Source organism: Rhinoraja longicauda, chromosome 8 (genome assembly GCF_053455715.1).
Source record: "Rhinoraja longicauda isolate Sanriku21f chromosome 8, sRhiLon1.1, whole genome shotgun sequence".
NCBI lineage: Eukaryota > Metazoa > Chordata > Chondrichthyes > Rajiformes > Arhynchobatidae > Rhinoraja > Rhinoraja longicauda.
This window is the reverse complement of record NC_135960.1, coordinates 57492458-57510195: the sequence shown is the minus strand read 5'-3', so window position 1 is coordinate 57510195 and position 17738 is coordinate 57492458. Positions and strand designations below refer to the sequence as shown.

At 40.4% G+C, this 17738-nt stretch overlaps 1 protein-coding gene across 9 annotated transcripts in view; it reads left to right on the top strand.

Moving 5' to 3' along the window:
- nckap1 (NCK-associated protein 1) overlaps positions 1-17738 on the top strand; it is a 145495-nt gene that overhangs the window by 44452 nt on the left and 83305 nt on the right. For 4 of the 9 annotated variants that reach the window (XM_078404061.1, XM_078404059.1, XM_078404057.1 and 1 more), the window contains 3 exons: positions 9076-9162; positions 9982-10038; positions 10135-10277. In XM_078404061.1, coding sequence (XP_078260187.1) covers positions 9076-9162; positions 9982-10038; positions 10135-10277 — 287 coding nt within the window. Of the gene's footprint in view, positions 1-5476; positions 5597-9069; positions 9163-9981; positions 10039-10134; positions 10278-17738 lie in introns of those variants that run through there. The other 5 variants (XM_078404060.1, XM_078404058.1, XM_078404055.1 and 2 more) reach the window with 2 other exon arrangements.

Sequence of the window (17738 nt, the reverse complement as noted above, 5' to 3'; positions counted from 1 at the left end):
TATCTCTCGTTTCCCTTTCCTGTGACTTTCAGTCTGAAGAAGGGTATTGACCCGAAATGTCACCCCCATTCCTTCTCTCCGGAGATGCTGCCTGTCCCGCTGAGTTACTGCAGCTTTTTGTGCCTATCTTCGGTTTAAACCAGCATCTGCAGTTCCTTCCTGCACAAGAATAAGAAAGCTATGCCTTGACTGGCTTGGGCATGACTAGAGTATTGGATGCTCCAGTCTTAGAGAGGAACTTGAACAAGTTTTCTGGTGCAAGCAGTAATGGCCCCACACCTGAAAAAATGTTGTTAAGCTTCTGCTTTCTCTTCCATTTTATTAATGGCATTGACAATTAAAGATAAAATTAGTTATAATTGGTAATTAACATTACACTTCTTAAACATGTACGAATGGCAAATACAAAATATGGAATTTGTGTTAAGTTAAGCTCCCTTGCTAGAAAGTCATATTTTCAAACACCACTTGGCCAATGCCAACTTGGACTTCAAGTGTTAAGTTAAGTGTTAAGTTGTAGTTTTTGCTGTCGAGCTGAATTTATTTTTCTGACTACATTGTGGTGGTTCGTAAAATCCCCCACAACACTATCTATGAGCACTGCACTGCAATGAAATGTTGGGATTTGTACATCTGCGTTTCTTTGAATGCACTTTCAGCTGGAATTGAATATGGCAACGCAAAATTATGTTGTATGTTTTTTGTCATTTCTCCCTGTATCCTTTGACTTTCTGGTCAGGAAGAGTGAGAGCTTATTATGATCAGGTTTAAGCACAAGGGATAAGGACAAAATTATTCTGTTTTCTCTCTCAATGATATGGCAGAATTCTGCAGGATTTCTTCCACATTGACCCTGAATGTAAAGTGTAACTGCTAAAAAAAATGTATCAACATGTTTTGAAAGCTGGGTCTTGTACCAAATGTGGCTAAATGTTATTAATTGCTTGAAATACAATTGTAGAATGCTACACAGCAGATCAAAGTCATTGTTACCAGGTACAGGAAGACTTTATCCCATTGGGCAATCGCTACTGTAAATCTATAAAAATGTATATGTTAGATGGTGCTCTTAATTTTTACATGCATATTTTTTTCTAGTAATTGGAGAGCATGTAAATGAATGACAATTGGATTTAATTCTGCATCATTAAGCCAATTTTACAAAGGTGTAGCAGTCTAAAACTTCAGAATGGTTTGCACTGATCCATTACAATAAATAAAACTTGGAAATTGAACTTGTCTTTGAATGACATTCATGGTAACCAGGTAATTTAAAATTAAAATGTTAATTACTGTGCAATAAAAATGTAATCTCAAATGCACAAAACTGTCAAGTGATTGTGAAAACCTAACTAGTGTGCTAATGTCTTGCATGGGGAGAAATCTGATGTCCTTGGCCAGTCTGTTGCATGACTCCATGCTGACAGTGTGGATACATGGAACTGCAGATGCTTGTTTACAACAAAGACACAGTACTGGAGTAACTCAACAGGTCAGGCAACATCTCTGGAGAACATGGATAGGTGACAATTTGGTTTGGGATTGTAGGGCGAGGAAAGAAAGTTGGAAGAGAAGAGAGGCAGAACAAAGCCTGTCAGTTTACAGGTTGCTTGGCAGATGGTGGACAAAAGCCAGAGATGAAAAGACAGAAGGTGTAAAACTAGAGTACTAAAGAGTTGTGAATTGTGAATCTAGATCTAGGTGGATAATGAGGGGTAGGGAAGGTTCATATACCATTGAGTGGCAAGCCGAGTGGAGTTTTGGTGCTGTTCCTCCAGCTTGCGTGTGGTCTCACTTTGTCTTTTCATCTCTCCTTTGTCCACCATCTCCTTATCAAAATATCCCTTTACTTGTATCAATCTATTACCTGCCAGGCTTTGACCTGCCCATCATCTCTTTTACCAACCCCCCCCCCCCCAAATCAGTCTGAAAAAGGGTCCTTGTCCATATTCTCGAAAGATGTTGCCTTACCTGCTGAGTTATTACAGCACTTTGTTTCCCAGGCTTACATTGGTGGATGACTCCTAATTACTCGACAATGACCATCCAAACGACATGGGTTGCACTTGATGTGCAATAAAACCTGACCTATCACCTGTATCAAGCGGATATCCAGATTCTGGTGAATAAAAAGGCCTATCTCAGTCTTTCCTAAAAATGTTCTCATGAATATTTGTGATGTGTCTAAATTGGGCTAGTCATAGTTAATGAATCATACTTTTTCACAATCTCTGCAGGCTTCACCATTACAATCCATGGATACGCCCAGTTAAACCATGTAATACAGGCAGTAAAACAATGGTAAACAGATAGGAGCCCTTCATAACTCCAACCCGAATGCGAGAGAAAGAAGAGTGAGAAAATCATCTGATTTCCAATTGTATTCCTCCTTCAGAATAATAGAAATTTGTGAATCAATTTACCCCACTGTGTCCAAGCTGCCCAGAAGAGTTGCTTGGAGTCATCCAATTTCCTTGTACTCAGTTTGCAGTCTTATGGGTGCTTTGGCGTAGCAGGTGCTGATACAAGTATATTTTTTAAATGTAATGAGGTTTACTGTCTCCACCACCCTTTTGAGCAACAAGTTCTAAGACTCGGCACTCTTGGGGAGGTGAATGTTTGCCTTGACTTTCCTCGATTCCTTTCATCATGTCGACACATTATTGACCTTTCTGCTAAGGGCATTAGGTCCTTCATATTCATCCTGTACTCGCAGCTGATGAATCAGACCTCCAGTTCAAATACCTTGTGAAGACTCTATTGCATGGGAACAGTTTATGTGGTAGCTGACGACTTAATTGTGGACCATCTAGAGTTAATTTACCCCATAACAACAAAACTGATAATTGGAGTGAAACTGAGTGACCTTAATCATATCCTCATCCGTTGCCCATGCTCTTGCATTGTCCATCACCATATTAATATGGATGATAACTATAGAATTTAGTCTTCGCACTGAGCATATCTTCCAGTGTGTTGTGTGACAATGCTACTGTGCAAAATGAGATCATCCAGGTGGTTCAGAGGACCTTCAGCCATAATATTCTTTGGAACCTTGTAGATCGGCAATCCGTCCCACTGGAATTTCCATCAAAACATAGAATAAACAAAGCTCGATAAATAGAGAGAATCATCCTAGGCTCAACGCCATCTATACTTGTGTGGTGGAAATGCAGCATGGTGTTGCAGGCATTATACAGCAAGATCTGGGCAAAGGGCTTAAAGTGGCAACTAAAATTTGTGCTGCAAGTGCCTTGTAGTGACTTTATTTAACAAGATAGTCGAACCATCTATTCTTCAATATTCAAACATGCAATACAATACAATACAATATATCTTTATTGTCATTGTACAGCGGTACAACGAGATTGGGAATGCGCCTTCCATACGATGCAATAAATTAATTAGCTAATCAGTATAAATTTAGACAACCCAGTGAAACAAAATTAGAAACAGTTTTAAAACAGAATAAAGTTCAAGTAGGTCTGTGCCGGTTCGCTGAGCGATGTGACCATCCGGCTCAGCAGGACCGGTTCATAGCAGCTATGGCCCTGGGGATGAAGCTGTTCCTGAGTCTGGAGGTGCGGACATAGAAGGCCTTGTAGCGTCTGCCTGATGGTAGAATTTCGAACAGACTATCGCAGGGGTGTGAGGAGTCTTTGTGAATGCTGGTGGCTTTTCTGAGACATCGTGTTTTGTAGATGCCCTCCGAGACAGGTAGCAGTGTTCCGATAGTCTTCTGAGCTCTATGGACTACCCGCTGAAGAGCTTTCCTCTCTGCCTCCGTGCAGCTGAGATACCACACAGGGATGCCATGCATTAGGATGCTCTCTATGGTGCAGCGGTAGAAGGTCATCAGCAGCTGTTGGGGCAGACCAGACTTTTTCCGTGTTCTCGGGTAGAACAGTTGTTGCTGCACCTTCTTGACCAGCGCAGCGGTGTTAGTGACCATGTTAGGTCCTCCGAAATGTGAGTGCCCAGAAACTTGAAGCTGGACACTCTCTCCACACTGTCCCCGTTGATAAAGATTGGAGCGTATTCCCCGTTGTGTGATCTACGGAAGTTGATGATCAGCTCCTTGGTCTTGGAGGTGTTTTGGGACAGGTTGTTATCTGAGCACCAGTCCGCCAGGTTCTGCACTTCAGCTCTGTAGTGCGTTTCATCACCGTTGGTGATCAGCCTGATCACCATTGTGTCGTCTGCAAACTTGACACGGTGTTGGTGTCGAATGCAGGAACACAGTCGTGTGTGAATAGGGAGTAGAGCATGTGGCTCAAAACACAGCCCTGTGGTGTGCCGGTACTCGGGGTGATAGTGGAGGACAGGTGTGGGCCCATTCTCACTGCCTGCGGTCGCTCCATCAAGAAGTCCAGGATCCAGTCGCATAACGTCAAGCTGAGGCCTAGCTGGTGGAGTTTGGTGATGAGCTTGGTGGGGATGACCGTGTTGAAGGCAGAGCTTTAGTCAATGAATCGCATCCTTACGCAAGTGCCCTGTCTCTCCAGGTGAGTCAGGACAGTGTGAAGAGCCAGAGAAATGGCATCCTCTGTGGATCTGTTTGCCCTGTATGCAAATTGATGCGAGTCCAGTGAGGCAGGGATGCTGGATTTGACCAGTCTTTCAAAGCACTTCATGATTATAGGAGTTAGGGCAACCGTTTTTTGCTTTTTTCAGCACCGGCACTATGGTAGCCGACCTCAGGCACTTGGGGACCGTAGCCAGAGATAATGACAGGTTAAAGATCCTGGTGAATACCTCAGCCAACTGAGGTATTGATGTGTTTCCTTCATTTTCACAAAGCTTCCCTTTTCTCTTTCTGGAGAAGATTTTCTGTTATTGCAATATGCTAATTCTGGCTTCTACTCTAGCTTGCATTGGAATAGATTCCCACACTTTTCAAAACTGTTATCACCGCTTAGCTGCTAAAAAATACTTTTGCAACTGTGTGCTTTTTTAGGTCTTGTATTATCTATTCCCCTCCTTATCCATTCCTCTCCCCTTGATGTGTTTCCTTCATTTTCACAAAGCTTCCCTTTTCTCTTTCTGGAGAAGATTTTCTGTTATTGCAATATGCTAAATCCGCATATCCACAAAGTAACTAATTTTTTGAAATCTTCCACTGTGTGCCCTGAGCATCTATTTGCCTGGTATCATTAAAAAAATGTTGCTTTAAAAATACATTAATGCATAATTAAGAATTGTTTGAGCTTTTGTACATTAATAGTGTACCTAAAGATATTCAATTCACACCTTTAAAGCCTGTTCATTCCATTGATTCAATGCGATTTGTTTTACCTCATGAATGCTTCTTGGACATCTTCTTTGAATTAACACAGATGAAAACCTACAAGTTGGACAAAGCACTGGTTTCACCATGACCCTGGTTTGAATCTGATCTTCTGCCATCAGTCTTGGGGAAATGCATAATTTAGAAGAGAAGCATTATGTCCCTTTTTAATAAAAAAGCAAATTCAACCTTGAGCGACTGACACTTCATTTGGTTTTGCTATGATGGAGCAAGAGTCTTCTATAAGATTATTTTACATTGTCTTTCAACTTTTTTTGCATGCTTAACTTGACATACGTGGATAATATGGTAAGTGGATTTTTGCTGTGTATAACCTACATCATCAGTTGAACACAACTGTAGTTGTGTAGACTATTAATATGCTACAGTATTTCAAAGCATTAACAAATTAAACTTTAATATTTGCACTAACATAGTCTTTGCTTATTGGTAGGTTAGAACCTAGCATTGTTTTGAAATTGGATAGTGCTGATCAATAGGGTTTTTAATTAGATTTTATTTGAAAGACTTCCAAATGATTTAAGTCTGAACTGCTGAACACTCATGAGTTGGAAAATTACGGCAAAACCCTGGTAACAGTTACTAATAACCCTCCAGCCTCAATTTCTAACATGACATTGCTTTGTTTTGAATACTGTCATGAATAACGTATATAGCTCTGAAGCAGATTATTTCGCTTAACCTGTGCATTGCATTTATGAATCATTTGAGCGGTCGGTCTCCCATCCATCTTTAGCTAACAAGATTTCCATGACACCCCATTTAATTTTTCACTCATCCTTATCTAGCCAACACTTGTATGTGTCTATAGTATTCAGCATCAGCCACTCCCCATTGTTATTGTTCCACACTTCCACTAGTCATGGGCTCATAATTTTCAAGCTATTTTCAAGTTATCCTCTTTTTAAAAGCAAAAAGCTTTACCTGTTAATCATTTCCTGATGGTGATGATTTCGCTGTGTGTCATTCTTGTAAGTCATTGTACATCTCAGCATCTTTGTCCTTTCTGGTTTTGTGATCGGAATTGTACATCAAACATGTGTAGTCTAATAAAGTTCCATACAGACATAATTTTTCTATTTTTCAATTCTATCCCTTGAATTAAAATTTAGTGCTTGATAAGGCCATAAGGAAAAGGCAATCTATGATTTACATTTGTATACAATAAGGTCCATTTGTTAGCCAGTGCAATCTATTCTTTTATTGTTATACATCAGTCACCTGTGTTGAAGTTTACACTTATTGCATATTCATTCTGCAAGTTTATCAATGCCTTATAATCTGGAATGAACATCAGTATAATTGTTTCTAGATTAATCTTGAAATCTTGCAAGACATGGATACACAAGCCAGATAGGAAAATTCAATTCAATTGATTAAATAAATCAGAAGCTAATATCCTCAGTAGTGATGGTGCAATAAATGAATTGTAAAACTTAGCATATTTCACAAAGGATGTTAGTAAATCAGCTATCAAAATCCGATCTGGCCCAATGTGATTTTTAAACCCCCAGCAAAGTCATTAACGTGCAACAACCCTCTGAAATAACAACATCCAAGTAAAATGAGGTGCAGTCTCTCTCCATTATTGACAATAGCCTTTGGAATTTGATGTCAGCCACTGATCTAGAATTTGTTGTTTTTATTCCATTGCTTAAATATACAGTAAGGAGCAGAGATGCCCCCACTGTGAAACTGCTCTAACTGTGCAGATATGAATTGCTACCCTTTTATTCTGCAGCATAGTTTTATTATTAATTAGTAATGTCTCGTAACTTAGTGAACTCTTAACTTAATTTTAATGGCAATTTATTGAGGCCTTCAGGATATTGGGGTGTATTAATTACATCCATTGCAATACTCTTTCCTTTTTTGCCACCTTCAAATAATTTAACGAGATTTGCCAAGTATGATTTTCACTTACAAAACCCATGCATATATTTTATTAAATATTTGGTTTTGGACTCTCTGCGAAAGAAAATGTATTATTTTTTCCATCGTTACTCCATAGTGCCGTGGTCTTTTTCTGTCTCTTAAATAAAGGCATATTGCTGTCAGTCCAACAGCACATTTTAAAAAAACAAATAGTTTATATCAGCTACTATTATCTCTTTAATAATCTTAAAATCAGCCTTCAGAGTCCATTTAGACTCTTTAGGTTTGGTTAATTTCTCTCTTCGTTTTGTATTGATGATCATGCATCTTGCATCATGTTAGCGTCTTTGAAAGGATAGATGAAAACTAATTAATTTTTCTTCCATGTGGCCAATGCTACATTCTTTATATATTATTATCCTACTCTTCCTAATAGGCCCTATTCCCATCATCATCCTTTATCTGGCTGTAAATTATTTTAAATTCCTCAAAAAAGCAGTGGTTAGGCTGTACACATAATGGGTTAGAAAGTGAAGCAGTATGGATTTTTATGATTTCCTTTTATTTAATACATTTGTAATTTCCCCCCGTAATTTATCTCTCTTCAAAATGGTGAACAAAAAATACAAGTATATTAAACTTGGCCTTAGTTTTTTGTTTTGGTAGTGATCTCAAATTCTACATTTCTACATAAACTTTTATACCTTTCAATTCAATCCCTTGAGCTAAAACAATGTTTAATTCACCTTTTCTCTATGGCCTTGCCAATCTATACAAAAGCTTGATGTTGCCACAAATGAATGCTTCAGTTGATGGGACTTTCTGATGTGTTACAATGGGTAATAGTTAAATTTTTGTTGAAATGGTACAGCAGAGGTGATGATCAAAACATAACTGAATCTGACATTAAAGGATGGTTATTTTGTTTATGAAACAAATCAAAATATATGCATTTAATTTGCACTTTGCTGATTCAAGCTAACACAAATGATTTCATCTGATGGAAAATCTGCCAGATTGGATGTAAATTTACAATGCTGGTCCAAATTCTTTTTTTGCTTTCCCCAAGGAAGCTCATCAAACCAGTAAATTGATTGAAAGTATTTTATGAGTGTTCTGCTGAGTTTCTCCTTGCATTATTTGTGCAGAAGATACCATGTTGAGTGTGATACCACAAGTTGTTTGAGCATTTTGAGCAATCTAATTAAATTCTTGTTAAAGGCATGAAGCAAGAATTGTCTTTTAACTTTTAACTTGTGACTTCCTAAACATGGTTGTAAATAAGGCATACCTATAAAAATCTGATTTTTTAAAAAAAATCCTCATAAAAGTGGCTGTGTAATATTCAAGGTTATTTTCTATGATGGATATAGTTGTGCTTTTACCAATAAATAAAATTATTCAATCAAGCAAAGATCTTTGATTTGTTTTCATGGAGGTGTGAGACTGTCAGTTTTGGATCAATCTGTGATGCAAGTCTTCATGTTTGAAGAGATGCAATACTGACAGCATATGACAGGAATGAAATTGTTGAACTGATGTATTGGTAAGTAGCTTAAAAGTACCTTAAATAATCTGGATGCAGGGTTGTTGCAACCAGAGACACAGTAAAAGTTTTAAGATCCCAGAAAACCTGTTTTAAAATTTTTAATGATTTTGATATGAGCAAGTAAATAACTTCCATTATTTCACGAAAATAAACATGATTGTGAATAGGACATGGTGGCATACGTTAGTCTAATTTCACTCCAACTAGCTGCTGGATTTTGAAGCTTATTGAGTAGCAGTGCCATTCATGTCTTATTATTGCACTGTCTCAAAATCAGTTAAGTTTAACCATTTTCGAATTGTAGCTAACCTCAAAGTTTTTTTTTCTCCTTTTTTAGCCACAGTTGTCACAGCTACATAAGGAAAAGCAGGAAATTCTGAAGAATCTGGCACTTTACTATTTCACATTTGTTGATGTCATGGAGTTTAAGGTAAGAATATTGCACAAGGAATAGATGTGGGAGCAAGCTAATCGTAAATGTCAAATCCATTCCATTTTAGTAGGGTCAATTATTCTTGTTCTTGAATATATCCAGTGAGTGCAAAACTATAGCTCTCTAGAGGAGAAATGAATCCTGATCTAGTAAAACTGCAGAATAATTTCAATTTTAGTCAATAGGGCCTCCTGAATTTTCAGTTATGTTAACTCACTTCTGAACCCAAAGAGAACAAGTAGTTACCATTTAACTAATACCTCTACTAATGGTTAATTTGGGCATTGAAAATGAGTAGACAGAGTAGATGAGTAGAGTTCCCCACAGCTCTGATCTCATTCATTAGTTTCGTTAAAGCTTCCCTTGACACGACCTGTGCAATAGACCCATTCAGCTCCTGCTTGTTGTGTTAAGTATCTGCCAGAGGAGGTAGTTGAGGTGAATGCTGTATTTTACCTCGGATAGAGGAATCAAAAACAAGAGGACATATATTTAAGCTGTAGGGGGCAAGATTTAATGCAAATTCAGTTGGAACTTTTTCACTCATAGGGTGCTGGTAAATGGAATGAGCTGCCAGAGGAGGTAGTGAGTAACAGCGTTCAACAGACACGTATTTTCGGGTATCCCAGGCATGTTGACAATTTTGCTTTCCAGTGTATTTTTGATTTGGGTTCATATAACGGCTTCCACTATAACACCCCATTGTGGTATTGCATAAAAAAGACAATTTCATGTTCTTTTCCCATTCTGACATTTAGTTTCCACGATTATCTCTGATGCTTATCATTTAAGTGTGTGCATTGTTTTGCTCAATAGGATCATGTGAGTGAACTGCTGAACACTATAGATGCTTGTCAAGTTTTCTTTGATATTGTAAGTATTTTCAGAAATTATACACAATCTTCACAAGATTATACATAATCTATAGGATCTACCGATTTATTGCATTTTGTTTTCTTTCAACTCTAGACCGTCAATTTTGATTTAACCAAACATTATTTGGACTTGGTCGTAAGTTATACAACACTAATGATAATGGTGTCCCGAATTGAAGAGCGGAAGGCAATAGTAGGACTCTACAATTATGCGCATGAAATGTTGCATGGAGCAAGGTGAGCGTTGATCTAAATTTAGATGCAATAGATTTAAATTTGGTACAGTTTATATCACGGAATGGGAAAGTAGTTATCAAGTAACCTTAATATTATTAACATATCCATACACCACAGGAATAGGCCAACAGTGTCTGTGCTGAATGTGATGCTAAGTTAAGCTACTCACCTTTGCATACCTGTAATGCATATCCTTCCTTTCCCTGCTCTTATTTAAAATAAATAATTATTGTAATGTTTTATTTAAAAGCCTCTTTTTAAATATTACTATCATATCTGCTTTCATTGCCACTCTATTAAAAAAAAACTTGCTCTGCATATCTCCTTTAAGCTTTCCCTCTGACCTTAAAGCTGTGCCCTCTAGTCTTTGACATTTCAACCTTGGGGGGGGGGGGAGGAGGGGGGGAATGTTTAGATTGTCTACCCTATCTACACCTCTCGTAATTTTATAAACTTCTATCGGGTATCTCTTTGACATTCCAGAGAAAACAATCCAAGTTTGTCCAAAGCTCTCCTTTTAACTAGTGCGCTCCAATCCAGGCAGCATTCTGATAAATTACTCAAGCACCCCCTCCAAAACCTCCACATCCTTCCTGTAATAGGGCGACCAGTGATGCACACAATACTCCAAATGCGGCGTGACTCAAGCTTTATAAAGCTGCAACATAACTTCCTGACTCTTATTGGTGTTCTGACCGATGAAGGCAAGCATACCATATGACCTCTTTACCATTCTATCCATTCGTGTTGCCTCTTTCAGGGAGCTACGGACTGATCATTGCCAATAATGAAAAAACTTTTAACATTGGGTTCAATTATTGTATTAAGTTGAATTTAAAATTATTTAAATGTTTTTTTGAAGAAAGTTAATATTGACTAATGTTATTTTGAATCTTATTTTTTGTCAAGCTACATTATGTTCTGCTGTTGTATGTCTTGAATGCCTTGGTAAGGGAATTTGCGTATGATATAAGCGTTTGCTGGGAGGAAAAAATTGTGAAACTAAAATATAAATAGCATTGTTGTATCAACGTTATCAGAATTTGATCTTTACAGAATGTTTGTGCAGATTAATAAAATTGTCTCAGATGAACGTGCGATGTTGCATTTTGCTAAAACGAACTATGACAGGACTTGCAAGGTAAATGGTTGGTCCTGAGGGTGTGCAATGGAACAGAGACTGAGGGGTACAGGTACATAGTTCCATGAAAATGGTAACACAGGTAAACGGGGTGATGAAGAAGATGTTTGCTGTAATTGGTCAGTGTATTGAGTTCAGGAGTCGGTATGTTACAGCTGAACGAGGTGTTGGTATTGGCATATTTGGTAAGGGCATATTTGGAGTTCTGTGTACAGTTTGGTCACCCTGCTAAAGGAGGGATGTCATTAAATTAGAAAAGGTGCAAAAGTTATTTGAGGATGTTGTGGGGTGTGGACGGTTTGAGTTATAAGGAGAGGCTGGACAAGCTGTTTTTTTTCCTCTGAAACATAAATGGTTGAGGGGTGGCAGAGTAGAGGTTTATAAAATCATCAAGGGCATATAATTGGTGAATAATCTTTTCGCTGGGGTAAGGGGAAGTCTAAAACTGGACACCGTAGGTTTTAGTTTTGGGGGTGAAGTTTTTAAAGGGGCACAAGCATCTTTTTCACAAGGAGGGTGGTGCATATATAATATGAGACGCCAGGGGGAAGTGGTAGAGGTGAATACAATTTTAACATGTATAAGACAATAGGACAGGTACATGGATAGGAAAGGTTTGGAGGGATGAGACCAGCTACTGGTAAGTGGGACTAGCTTGGTGAGGCAAATTGATCAGCATGGATGAGTTGGCCAAAGGGCCTGTTTCCATGAGATCCAGATCTATGACTAGACCACGATCTCCCAAACCATTACTGATGTCATCGCATGAGGAGATCTCCCCTGCATTGCATCCAACCTGATAGTGCCCCAAATCCCACACTGCCTGCTTCTATCTTTTACTGAAGATCAATAAACAGGGTAGTGGTGTTAGTTGCATTGTTTCTACCTGCTCATGCTCCACTACGACTAGGTTTAATGGACTTGAGAAATGGAAGATTGAGGAGCCTAATTCCATTGCTTCTGGGCTGTATAAGAAATACCTAGGAGCAAGGATTGACTGCAAGATTAGGGATTTTAAGCAACGATTTTACCAGTAAATGAGTCAAATAGTTGGTCGGTTTAGATAAAGCAAGGCTTAACTCTATCCATAAATTGGAACTTTTAAGCCCATTTATGCTTTGTTTTTATTATTTGTTCATTTTAAATGAGGTATCATAAAATACCCATGTCAACGTCATCAAAAGTTTAGTTACACCAACCATCTTGTGTAAATCATAAACCCTTGAATACATGAGGCAGCGATGTAGGTATGGAAACCCCCAAACTGGATACAGGTTCCCATTGCCATAATAAGGATATCAGAGAGATCCAGTTATCAGATAAAATTGGAAGGTACAAAGATTTGAAATGTTTAAGTACGAGTTCAGTGGGTGTTATAGTGGGGAGGGGGGGGGGGGGTCTCTAAGAGTTTCTTCAGTTAGATAAAAAGAGCAAGAAAGAGGCAAGAGTGGATGTTGGACCACTGGAGACAATAGGTGCAGGAGGAGGCCATTCGGCCCTTCGAGCCAGCACCGCCATTCAATAGACAATAGGTGCAGGAGTAGGCCATTCAGCCCTTCGAGCCAGCACCGCCATTCAATGCGATCATGGCTGATCACTCTCAATCAGTACCCCGTTCCTGCCTTCTCCCCATACCCCCTCCCTCCGCTATCCTTAAGAGCTCTATCCAGCTCTCTCTTGAAAGCATCCAACGAACTGGCCTCCACTGCCTTCTGAGGCAGAGAATTCCACACCTTCACCACTCTCTGACTGAAAAAGTTCTTCCTCGTCTCCGTTCTAAATGGCCTACCCCTTATTCTTAAACTGTGGCCCCTTGTTCTGGACTCCCCCAACATTGGGAACATGTTTCCTGCCTCTAATGTGTCCAATCCCCTAATTATCTTATATGTTTCAATAAGATCCCCCCTCATCCTTCTAAATTGCAGTGTATACAAGCCTAATTGCTCCAGCCTTTCAACATACGACAGACCCGCCATTCCGGGAATTAACCTAGTGAACCTACGCTGCACGCCCTCAATAGCAAGAATATCCTTCCTCAAATTTGGAGACCAAAACTGCACACACTACTCCAGGTGCTCCTATACTCAACTCCTCTTGTTATCAAGGCCAACATTCCATTGGCTTTCTTCACTGCCTGCTGTACCTGCATGCTTCCTTTCAGTGACTGATGCACTAGGACACTCAGATCTCGTTGAACATCCCCTCTTCCTAACTTGACACCATTCAGATAATAATCTGCCTTTCTATTCTTACTTCCAAAGTGAATAACCTCACACTTATCTACATTAAACTGCATCTGCCATGTATCCGCGCACTCACACAACCTGTCCAAGTCACCCTGCAGCCTTATTGCATCTTCCTCACAATTCACACTACCCCCCAGCTTAGTATCATCTTCAAATTTGCTAATGGTACTTTTAATCCCTTCATCTAAGTCATTAATGTATATCGTAAATAGCTGGGGTCCCAGTACCGAACCTTGCGGTACCCCACTGGTCACTGCCTGCCATTCCGAAAGGGACCCATTTATCCCCACTCTTTGCTTTCTGTCTGTCAACCAATTTTCTATCCATGTCAGTACCCTACCCCCAATACCATGTGCTCTAATTTTGCCCACTAATCTCCTATGTGGGACCTTGTCGAAGGCTTTCTGAAAGTCGAGGTACACCACATCCACTGACTCTCCCCTGTCAATTTTCCTAGTTACATCCTCAAAAAATTCCAGTAGATTTGTCAAGCATGATTTCCCCTTCGTAAATCCATGCTGACTCGGAATGATCCTGTTACTGCTATCCAAATGCTCAGCAATTTCGTCTTTTATAATTGACTCCAGCATCTTCCCCGCCCCTGATGTCAGACTAACTGGTCTATAATTACCTGTTTTCTCTCTTCCTCCTTTCTTAAAAAGTGGGATAACATTTGCTATCCTCCAATCCACAGGAACTGATCCTGAATCTATAGAACATTGAAAAATGATCTCCAATACTTCCACTATTTCTAGAGCCACCTCCTTAAGTACCCTGGGATGCAGACCATCAGGCCCTGGGGATTTATCAGCCTTCAGTCCCATCAGTCTACCCAAAACCATTTCCTGCCTAATGTGGATTTCCTTCAGTTCCTCCATCACCCTAGGTTCTCCGGCCCCTAGAACATTTGGGAGATTGTGTGTATCTTCCTCAGTGAAGACTGATCCAAAGGTACGGTTTAACTCGTCTGCCATTTCTTTGTTCCCCATAATAAATTCCCCTGCTTCTGTCTTCAAGGGACCCACATTTGCCTTGACTATTTTTTTCCTCTTCACGTACCTAAAAAAACTTTTGCTATCCTCCTTTATATTATTGGCTAGTTTACCCTCGTACCTCATCTTTTCTCCCCGTATTGCCTTTTTAGTTAACTTTTGTTGCTCTTTAAAAGAGTCCCATTCCTCTGTCTTCCCACTCTTCTTTGCTATGTTATAATTCCTCTCCTTAATTTTTATCATATCATATCATCATATATATACAGCCGGAAACAGGCCTTTTCGGCCCTCCAAGTCCGTGCCGCCCAGTGATCCCCGTACATTAACACTATCCTACACCCACTAGGGACAATTTTTACATTTACCCAGCCAATTAACCTACATACCTGTACGTCTTTGGAGTGTGGGAGGAAACCGAAGATCTCGGAGAAAACCCACGCAGGTCACGGGGAGAACGTACAAACTCCTTACAGTGCAGCACCCGTAGTCAGGATCGAACCTGAGTCTCCGGCGCTGCATTCGCTGTAAAGCAGCAACTCTACCGCTGCGCTACCGTGCCGCCCTTGACTGTCCTTGACTTCCCTTGTCAGCCACAGGTGTCTCTTACTCCCCTTAGAGTCTTTCCGCCTCTTTGGGATAAATTGATCCTGCAACCTCTGCATTATTCCCAGGAATACCTGCCATTGCTGTTCTACCGTCTTCCCTGCTAGGGCCTCCTTCCAGTCAATTTTGGCCAGCTCCTGCCTCATGCCTCTGTAATCCCCTTTGCTATACTGTAATACTGACACTTCCGATTTTCCCTTCTGCCTTTCCATTTGCAGAGTAAAACTTATCATGTTGTGATCACTGCCTCCTAATGGCTCTTTTACCTCTAGTCCCCTTATCAGATCAGGATCATTACACAACACTAAATCCAGAATTGCCTTCTCCCTGGTAGGCTCCAGTACAAGCTGTTCTAAGAATCCATCTCGAAGGCACTCTACAAACTCTCTTTCCTGGTGTCCATTTCCAACCTGATTTTCCCAGTCTACCTGCATGTTGAAATCTCCCATAACCACCGTAGCATTACATTTGTGACACGCCAATTTTATCTCCTAATTCAACTTGCACCCTATGTCGAGGCTACTGTTTGGGGGCCTATAGATAACTCCCATTAGGGTCTTTTTACCCTTACAATTCCTCATTTCTATCCATACTGATTCAACATCTCCTGATTCTATGTCACCCCTTGCAAGGGAATGAATATCATTCCTTACCAGCAGAGCAACCCCACCCCCTCTGCCCACCTGTCTGTCTTTTCTATACGTTGTGTACCCCTGAATATTCAGTTCCCAGCCCTGGTCCTCTTGTAGCCATGTCTCAGTGATCCCTACAACATCATACTTGCCCATGACTAACTGAGCCTCAAGCTCATCCACTTTATTTTTTATACTACGCGCATTTAAGTACAACACTTTAACTTCTGTATTTACCTCCCCTCTCACATCGGTCACAAATGGCCCTGCCCTTAATCTCTTTTCCCCTCTAGAACTTCTGTTCCCATTCTTCCGAGAGTCTTCTGCAATATCTCCTGTATTCCCTTTAACCTCATCTTCATATTCACAATTTGTTAACCCCTCCCCCCCACTACTTAGTTTAAAGCCACATGGCTGATTATTCTCAATCAGTACCCCGTTCCTGCCTTCTCCCCATACCCCCTGACTCCGCTATCCTTAACTCTATCTAGCTCTCTCTTGAATGCATTCAGAGAATTGGCCTCCACTGCCTTCTGAGGCAGAGAATTCCACAGATTCACAACTCTCTGACTGAAAAAGTTTTTCCTCATCTCAGTTCTAAATGGCCTACCCCTTATTCTTAAACTGTGGCCCCTTGATCTGGACTCCCCCACCATTGGGAACATGTTTCCTGCCTCTAACTTGTCCAACCCCTTAATAATCTTGTACGTTTCGATAAGATCCCCTCTCATCCTTCTAAATTCCAGTGTATACAAGCCTAGTCGCTCCAGTCTTTCAACATATGACAGTCCCGCCATTTCGTGAATTAACCTAGTAAACCTATGCTGCACGCCCTCAATAGCAAGAATATCCTTCCTCAAATTTGGAGACCAAAACTGCACACAGTACTCCAGGTGCAGTCTCACTAGGGCCCTGTACAACTGCAGAAGGACCTCTGCTCCTATACTCAACTCCCCTTGTTATGAAGGCCAACATTCCATTGGCTTTCTTCACTGCCTGCTGTACCTGCATGCTTCCTTTCAGTGACTGATGCACTAGGACACCCAGATCTCGTTGTACGTCCCCTTTTCCTAACTTGACACCATTCAGATAATACTCTGCCTTCCTATTCTTACCACCAAAGTGGATAACCTCACACTTATCCACATTAAACTGCATCTGCCATGCATCCGCCCACTCACACAACCTGTCCAAGTCACCCTGCAACCCCATAGCATCTTCCTCACAGTTCACACTATCACCCAGCTTTGTATCATCTGCAAATTTGCTAATGGTACTTTTAATCCCTTCATCCAAGTCATTAATGTATATTGTAAATAGCTGCGGTCCCAGCATCGAGCCACTAGTTACCGCCTGCCATTCTGAAAAGGACCCATTTATCCCCACTCTTTGCTTTCTGTCTGTCAACCAATTTTCTATCCATGTCAGTACCCTACCTCCAATACCATGTGCTCTAATTTTGCCTATGTGGAACCTTGTCGAAGGTTGCAGGAGAAGTGATAATGGGGAATAAAGAAATGGCAGAGGAGTTGAATGACTTTTTTGCATCAGTCTTCACAGTGGAAGACACCAGCAACGTGCCTGAAATTCAAGAGAGTCAGGGGGGGAAGTTAGTGGAGTGGGTATTACCAGGGAGAAGGTGCTTGGGAAACTGAAAGGGATGAAGGTGGATAAGTCACCTGGGCCGGATGTATTGCATCCTAGGGTCCTGAAAGAGGTGGCTTTATAGATTGTGGAGGCATTAATAGTGATATTTCAGAAATCACTAGTCAGGAGTGGTCCCAGATGATTGGAAAAATGCCAATATTACCCCGCTGCACAAAAAGGGAGCAAGGCAGAATAGTGGA